The 8,674-nt window shown below is 47.4% G+C and overlaps 1 protein-coding gene and 1 non-coding gene across 2 annotated transcripts; both read right to left on the bottom strand.

Moving 5' to 3' along the window:
• Positions 1-8: 8 nt before the first annotated feature.
• ttll1 (tubulin tyrosine ligase-like family, member 1) lies at positions 9-8,093 on the bottom strand (the record flags this gene model as incomplete). The annotated part of the gene is made up of 9 exons (XM_084482704.1): positions 9-147; positions 2,338-2,504; positions 3,290-3,376; positions 3,879-4,022; positions 4,336-4,444; positions 5,315-5,452; positions 6,052-6,232; positions 6,970-7,178; positions 7,981-8,093. 9 exons carry the CDS (start codon positions 8,091-8,093, stop codon positions 9-11), a joined length of 1,287 nt encoding a protein of 428 aa, XP_084338830.1.
• On the bottom strand, positions 1,555-1,639 carry AC3HAE_033374 (transfer RNA tyrosine (anticodon GUA)). The gene is given in 2 exon segments: positions 1,555-1,590; positions 1,603-1,639. It is a non-coding gene; the product is annotated as a tRNA-Tyr (tRNA).
• Positions 8,094-8,674: the final 581 nt, after the last annotated feature.

The raw sequence follows: 8,674 nt of genomic DNA, 5'->3' as shown, positions 1-8,674 counted from the left end.
CCCCGACCTCACTTCCAGGTCGCGGCGGTGGGTCGCTGCCCGGCCCCAGACCCCGCCCCCTTGGCGCCCTTTGACCCCAGCGACTGACCCGAGCGGCTCCGCAGCTCGCGGTCGGCGTTCTCGCTCAGCGCCTGCTCCTCATCATACCTGGGAGACGAGAGGGAGGAGTCAACGTATGTCAGACCTTCATGAGACCTTTAAACCTTTCCTTCATGAGACCTTTAAACCTTTCCTTCATGAGACCTTTAAGCCTTTCCTTCATGAGACGTTTAAACCTTTCCTTCATGAGTCCTTTAAACCTTTCCTAATCTGATCATTTAGATCAGATCCGGTTCCTAGGACCCCACATGGAGCACCCTGAGGGGATCCTGGACCAGGTTGAGGTTGAGGTGGAGGTGGAGGATGAGGCCTTCACTGCTCAGCAGGAGGCCGTCTTAAACCTGGATCTACTGTCTCAGCCACAAAACTACAAAACCAATATACTGGGTGCTCTCTGAGCTAAGACAACACATCAGCCCCCTGCTTACTGGCTGTTCCCACGAGGGAGTCTGTTATCTGGACCTTATCCTCCACATTCCAGCACACTCGATAACTCAGGCGGTACAGCAACAAACTGGAGTGCAAGTAAATGTACTCATTTAAGTGGAGTAAGAGCACTTTAGGTTTATTAAAGAAACAGGATGAACTACATAGAAAGCTTGGCTGGATGACCAGTATGTAACCTCTGTATTTATAGAAGATAGATTCTGCTCTCCTGGATAATAAGCCACCTGGAACTTAGCCACTTTATAATTTGAAATTCTGGAAGTTAGCCACTTTATACTTTATAATTTACAATTTACACTTTATACTTTTTTATAATTTATAATTTATATTTAAAACTGTTTATACCGTCTATTTGTTTGCCCTATTTGTTGTTGTTTGTTCTGCTTGTCTAGTCTTCTTCTTACTTTAGCATTTTTGTTTAGCATAGTGTTTACTTTTGTTAGATTAGTACTTTGTATTTTTATTGTATTTTATTTACTTTTATCCTGTATTTTTCTACTGCTGCTGGGCTAGTGCAACAAACTAATTTCTCCTATGGGGGATTAATAAAGTTGTATTGTATCGTATAACTTCTTAGTAACGTTCTTACATAGTCGAAGTAGGCTTCGGGTGGTTAGAGACAGAAAAATTAACAATTGGGTGGTAAACAGTAATGTTTGGGGTCTGTCGCTAAGGCAACGACTGTTGCAAAATAAAGCATACTTTGAGCCAATGCCAACAGCTGCAGGCAAAATTCCATACAAGTCTCACTGTGATGGTGTCTTTAAACGAAAGAACAGTGGAGTACTATATATTATGTGTACAACACTCAACACAATCCATTATCAAATTAAGAGGATGCCCCTTCAAATAATGTCACAAATATCTTCTTCTTCTTGAATATATATTGTCTTGAATATCCTTCGAATGATACTGGTGAAGATTCTAAATTCAAAGTCAGAGCGCAGTTACTCAGACATTCCTGACTCTTTTCAAAAGCTACTGGACAAAACAAAACAAAAGCTAGCCTCCTTCGAGCCGGAATTGAACCAGCGACCTAAGGATGTCAGTTTAACTCTACAGTCCTCCGCTCTACCAACTGAGCTATCGAAGGGCTCCCAGTGTGGGGGAGGTCACCGTCGATGAGGTCACCGTGTTGCCACACGGCAGTTGCCTCGCTCAGCATTCTTATCTTCAGGCTTCGTGTGTGTAGAGTAGTTTCCCTCTCTGGCTGTGGCGGAGCAGCTAGTGTTACACAGCCACCAAAAGAAGCAGAACTAGTAACGGTCAAGAGTTCACAGTATTTGGTACTGCCCTCGGGAATAAAGCAGTAATTCTCACAGTATAAGTAGTGCTCTGTGTAGTTGAAGCAGCAGTACTTGGTAGTGCTCTGTGTAGTTAAAGCAGCAGTACTTGGTAGTGCTCTGTGTAGTTGAAGCAGCAGTACTTGGTAGTGCTCTGTGTAGTTGAAGCAGCAGTACTTGGTAGTGCTCTGTGTAGTTAAAGCAGCAGTACTTGGTAGTGCTCTGTGTAGTTGAAGCAGCAGTACTTGGTAGTGCTCTGTGTAGTTGAAGCAGCAGTACTTGGTAGTGCTCTGTGTAGTTAAAGCAGCAGTACTTGGTAGTGCTCTGTGTAGTTAAAGCAGCAGTACTTGGTAGTGCTCTGTGTAGTTGAAGCAGCAGTACTTGGTAGTGCTCTGTGTAGTTGAAGCAGCAGTACTTGGTAGTGCTCTGTGTAGTTGAAGCAGCAGTACTTGGTAGTGCTCAGTGTAGTTGAAGCAGCAGTACTCGGTAGGGCGGCAGCAGTACTCACAGTAACTGGTAGTTCCCCAGGGCCTCTCGGGGCGGGGTGCGGCTCCAGCGACAGTCTCCGGTGATGTCACCACTGGGCGCCACGATGTTGAGAGTGTCGTTGATCAAGTTGTACTTCAGGATGCGGTCGTTGGCCGTGCTGGAGGTCAGCGAGGGGGAGGCGTTAACCTGCACACACACACACACACACACACACACACACACACACACACACACACACACACACACACACACACACTTACATGATGGCCACCACAAAAACGGCTCTGATCAAAGGTTCTTCAATCAAAGGTCATCCCAAATGTCCACAGCCTCCCTGTGGGCATCCTTCAGCGAGATGCCCTGACACGGCCTGACAGTGAATGACGTGTATCTGATTCAACGCTGCCCTGGCTGAAAGCGTCTGCTAAATGACTCCATATTAATTGATGTGTACAGGCTGCCTGGCACTTCCTTATATATGAACCCAACCAGCTGTGAGCTCATTGGTCACGGTGTCGCCTGGGTGTTGTTGGGCAGGAAGTGGACCGTGAGTTAATGGGAACACAAACCCACCATGCGTGGGGATCTTATTGTGACGATGATGTGATGGAGAGTTAAAGGTAAAGGTTTGACCTGCAGCTGGTTGGGACTGGATTACTCTCCAACCACACCCACTTTATGTTCCTCACAACCTAGAACTTTATACTCAAGTCATTTCATGTTTTAATGTAACATGTGTTGTCGTTTTGTTGATACAATAAAGCACTGAAGTTCTCTTATAAATAAGTTATTATCTTCTATAACTGCTCAATACTATAATATTCAATCTATTCAATTATCCATTCACACAAAGCACAGGCAAGAACACACACACACACACACTCCCCTTGAGGGTGAATGAGATCTACAGACAAGACTAAGACCACAGCCCCATGCCTCTCTGTCTGTGCATACCTGTGTCTGTGTCTCACCTCTATAAGCCAGGGCTTCAGCTTGTCATCGATGATGATGTCATAGCCGTAGCACTCAAAGCAGTGCTTGTCGTTGTTCATCACCGGCTAGAGATAGAGAGAGAGAGATAGAGAGAGAAAGAGAGAGATAGAGAGAGAGAGAGAGAGAGAGAGAGAGAGAGAGAGAGAGAGAGAGAGAGAGAGAGAGAGAGAGAGAGAGATAGATAGATAGATAGATAGATAGATAGATAGATAGATAGATAGAGAGAGAGAGAGAGAGAGATAGAGAGAGAGAGAGAGAGAGAGAGAGAAAAAGAGAAGAGAAGAGTGAATGAGTGAGTGAGTGAGCAGCCTCACGGATCTCATTAAGGGAAGTGGAGGTGGAACAGGAAGGAGTGATTCACCAACACAAAGAGGAACTCCTTTATCAATAAAGTTTCTGATTTTTTCAGCCTATAAAGCCTTATCAGTTGCAATGCACAGTTACACACACACACACAGACACACACACACACACACACACACACACACACACAGACACAGACACACACACACACAGACATACACACACACAGACACACACACACCGTGTGTGCATTCCTCCACTCACCGCGACGGCCTTGAGCGACTGCACCACGATCCAGTGGATCTGGTCGAACAGCCGCCCGGTCACCTCCCGGCCCCGGGTGCTCTCCAGGTACAGCCGCAGGTTGTCCACCGTCCACTTGCCCCCGTGCACGTGGTTGTAGTCGTCCTGCAACCGTCACGTGCACACTCCTTACCACGCTCGTTTACCGCAGCCCCTCACCCCGGCGCACCGTGCACGCCCGTCAACGGCGCACCGTGCACGCCCGTCACTGCGGCACCGTGCACGCCCGTCACCGCGGCACCGTGCACGCCCCTCACCGGCGCACCGTGCACGCCCCTCACCGGCGCACCGTGCACGCCCCTCACCACGGCACCGTGGTTTGTGAATGTGTGTGACGGTGGAGTCTTAACATTGTCTGTCATTATATATATGTATGATGTATGAACAGTCATGAATCGTTATGATGATGAGTTCTCACCCCGTGTTTCTGGATGGCCACGTTGGTGAGGTGGATGAACATGTTGTCCAGCTCACTGGTGCTCGGCGTGTACTTCACCGTGCAGAAGCGGCAGAACCCCAGCTTGTACCTGGAACACACACAATATCTATTATACAAGAGCTACGTGTTCTGTGAACACTATTATCGTTTAGGAGAACTCACAGCAGATCAGACACAATCAATGGATGATCTCACTGATTCTATTCACTAATTAAAAATACTCATTTGAATGATTATGATCCTAAAACCTAAATGGATAGTGGGAGCCATTACAAAATTTAGAAATTGGAGTAATGATTCACAATTCCCACTAAGTTTTTACGAAGTGAGTGAAGTTTCATATTCAACAAAGAGTATGACTACTATATCCTCTAGATATAAAGGTCAAGATAAAGGCCTAGGCTACTATATACTCCAAGTACTCATAGCTGCACCACATCCTGTGTCTGCTCTAACGTAACATAGAGCTGAGGCCTACGATATGATAACCCTATCATGATGAGAACACTCCCTTCCACCGCCTGACATCCGTCTCACATTGTTTGACTTCATTCTGCAGGTAAACATGACTCACTGCATGTTTGACTAAGGCGGAGTTTATAGTTCATACCATAGCTAGCGGCTAACAGCCTTAGTCTGGAGATAGTGTACAGACTAGGAATGAACATGTGATGTATGGGGCTGTCATTGTATAGTAAATTATTTCCATATATGTGGTATAACTGGTAACACTGTTGTGTTCCAAACTGCCAGTGTTTCTCATTAGCCTAGGATACAGTATATTTACGTCTATTTAGGGTTTAAATGACTGCAACCTTCTGAGTTCTCTCAAAATGGCAAGATGGAGTATCGCTGCCAGAAAATCTGCTGATGCATTGTGATGTACAAACCCTTTAATGATTTATAGCCCTTAACTATTTGGTTTAATAGCCCTTTACTAGCTGGTTTAATAGCCTACATGTAGCACTTGAGCGGCCGGTAGGTGGTCACCAGGACGTAGAGCCGCAGGTCGAATTTCTTGCCTCCGATGAGCAGCGGGTTGTCGATGTACAGCGAGATGACGTACGCCTCCTTGCCACTAGAGGCCGCCATAAACCTGCAGCCACAAGTCCAAACACTTAGCGATTAAAATGATTCCAATGGACAACCAAAGCAGTATAAGTTCACAAAAGCTGACATTTGTTCAATTAAGACACAAGTAAAGATACAAAACTGAAGTAACTTTCAATCTATTATTCTACTATTCTATTCCAAATTATGTAGTGTGTAGTGTGACAAAGCAGTGTGAAAAAACATGATTGGTTGTGTACTTTGCAGTAAGTAAAACCCGAGGGTTGAACTGCAGCCAAACGGTGAGACCATGAAGGGTTTCAACACAAAGCCTAATCAGTCCCAACTGAAAACAGGTCACACCCTCCTCTATGTAAATCTATGCAAAGCATCACCTCTAGGGGGAGGTGTGTGTGTGTGTGTATGTGTGTGTGAGTGTGAGTGTGAGTGTGAGTGTGAGTGTGAGTGTGTGTGTGTGTGTGCGTTAGTTATACAGGCGTTATTATGAGCTGGATAATGCCGATGATGATAATGACGATGATGATAATGACGATGATGATGGTGATGATAATGAAGACGATGTAAACAGTGATGCTGAGGAGGAGGAGGAGGAGGAGGCCGAGGAGCAGGAGGAGGTGTACTCACGAGGAGGTGCGGCTGTCCCTGGACCACTTCTTGATCTGGGACAGCTTGTTGATGAGGAAGATGCCCTTTCCTTGGGCCTTCCCGCACGGCTTCATGATCCACGTGGTGGACGGGCTCTTCCGGAACTCCTCCACAAACAGGTTGTAGTCCGCGGGCAGCATGAAGGTCACAGGGACGAAGTCTTGGAGGAGACGAGGAGACAAGGAGACGAGGGGACGAGGAGACGGGGAGAGAGGAGATGAGGAGACTCGAGGTTGGAGAACCTTCTCGGCGCTTCTGCTGGTCTCAGTGAGAGCTCAGTGAAAGCTTTTTCTGATCGCCGATTCTGTTATGTTATGTTTATAATTATTTTATTTTGATGGATTTTTTGGACAACACATTAATGAGCATCTTATAACGCTCTTAGTTAGTTTCCAGTGGCTAGAGACGAGTCTGGTTGTAAGACAGACACACCACTACAGACACTCCTAACATCAACGTATTACACCGTCAAAAACACGTCAGGCCGACCGAGATGAAGAGACCCTCCGACCTATGTGTGATCTATAGCGACGGTTCTCTGATAGCCCCCCACTGGGCAGAAGAGGCTTCAATCAGCACCAAGGTTTGGAAGGCGAACACTCTGACCGCTAAGCTAAGGTGGCTCTCACCTCTACTGTAATTAGACCCACCCTGGAGGATACCCGGGACTTCCTCCCCTCCGTCCCACATACACTGAGAGAAAGTGCAGCTAGTATGCAAGCCCAGTCAGCATGAAAGTGTAGCTATCATGAAACTTAGCTAGCATGAAGGCGCAGCTAGCATCAATGTGCACCTAGCAGGAAAGCTTAACTAGCATGAAAGCATAGCTAGCCCCAAAGCACTGACAGCACTTTCAGGATCAGCCGCTATGCGCTGAACACCCGACGGCGCTCCTACCGAGGTGGATGTACTTCCCGCCCTCGTCCTTCTCGGCCAGCGGGCTGCTCTCCTTCTCCAGCTCCTTGCGGTAGCGCTTGATGTTCTTGATCATCAGGTCCTTGCGGGTCAGCTCGTAGTGGTTGGGGAAGTGGTTGACCATCTGGTCGTCCGACAGGCGGTAGCCCGTGTCCACGCTGAACACCGTTCGGATGGTCTGGATGCTCATCCTGAGGCCGGCCGGCAGAGAGGGGGGGGGGACCAGAGAGAGAAGATACAACGGTGAGGAGAGGGGGGACCAGAGAGAAGATACAACGGTGAGGAGAGGGGAGACCAGAGAGAAGATACAACGGTGAGGAGAGGGGGGACCAGAGAGAAGATACAACGGTGAGGAGAGGGGGGACCAGAGAGAAGATACAACGGTGAGGAGAGGGGGGACCAGAAAGAAGATTCAACCGGTTGGGGAAGACTGCGTAGTCCTGCCTCTCTACCTCAGGAAGACCTCAGAAATCCTGAGGCTGTTCTGACATCTGCGCCAGCCTTCATGATTGATTACTCTAACGCAACACTAATCCACTGTTTTTAGGCTTCATATCTCACATACCCAGTATATAGTACACAGAACATAGTGTATACATAGTACATAGTACACAGTAACCACATACTAAATACATAGTACACACAGTACATACATAGTACTTACATAGTACATAGTACACACATACTACATACATAGTACACAGTACATAGTAAACAGTACATAGTACATACATTGTACACAGTACACAGTACATACTACACACTACATAGTACGCAGTACATAGTAAACAGTACATAGTACATACATAGTACATAGTACACAGTACACACATACTACATACATAGTACACAGTACATAGTAAACAGTACATGGTACATACATTGTACGTAGTACACAGTACATACTACACACTACATAGTACACAGTACACAGTACATACTACACACTCAGATCCCCGTCTTACTGGTGAACTGGGAGGACTGGGAGCTCACCAGTAGAAGTTCCAGTCGTCGCTGTCGGTGACCGGCAGCCATCCCCTCTTCTCAAAGTTGTTGATGAGCACTGACTTCTCGATGTCCGTCACCCACTTCACCCTCCCCGCCATGGTCCTCTGGGGGGGGGGGGGGGAGAACACACACACACACACACACACACACACACACACACACACACACAGACCGCCATAAACACACACACACAGGAAGTCACGTGCCACACACACATGAACACACGCCGAACACACACACACACACACACACACACACACACACACACACACACACACACACACACACACAGATTACAGGTAGACATGTGAGAAGGGGGCATCAAACTGCAGAGACAGTTCATGATAAGCCATAACAGGTTCATATAATTACCTGTTAATGATAAGACCCGCCGGTTGTCAGCATGGGCCGGGCGGTGTGGCGGTCAGCTGGAGGGGGGGGGTCCACCCCGTTTGTCCTGGAGCTCGAGCTGGACGGATATCATCCGGTGATGACGTTCAGTTCACCTTAAGCAACATCCACGTACGTCGTTCCGGCGTCGCCAACAGCAGCACACGAGTCCGTGGTGTCGACGGCCATCAGTGAGACTACATGCCGGCTGATCATGTTATCGATCACACCCCGGTGGGTGACGAAACGCCCCGTGGAAACACACCGACTATTATTTGCAATGCAACTC

The sequence above is a fragment of the Micromesistius poutassou genome (genome assembly GCF_964030765.1).
Source record: "Micromesistius poutassou genome assembly, chromosome: 18".
Lineage (NCBI taxonomy): Eukaryota > Metazoa > Chordata > Actinopteri > Gadiformes > Gadidae > Micromesistius > Micromesistius poutassou.
Note: the sequence above shows the minus strand (reverse complement) of the source record. Positions and strands in the feature narration are given on the sequence as shown.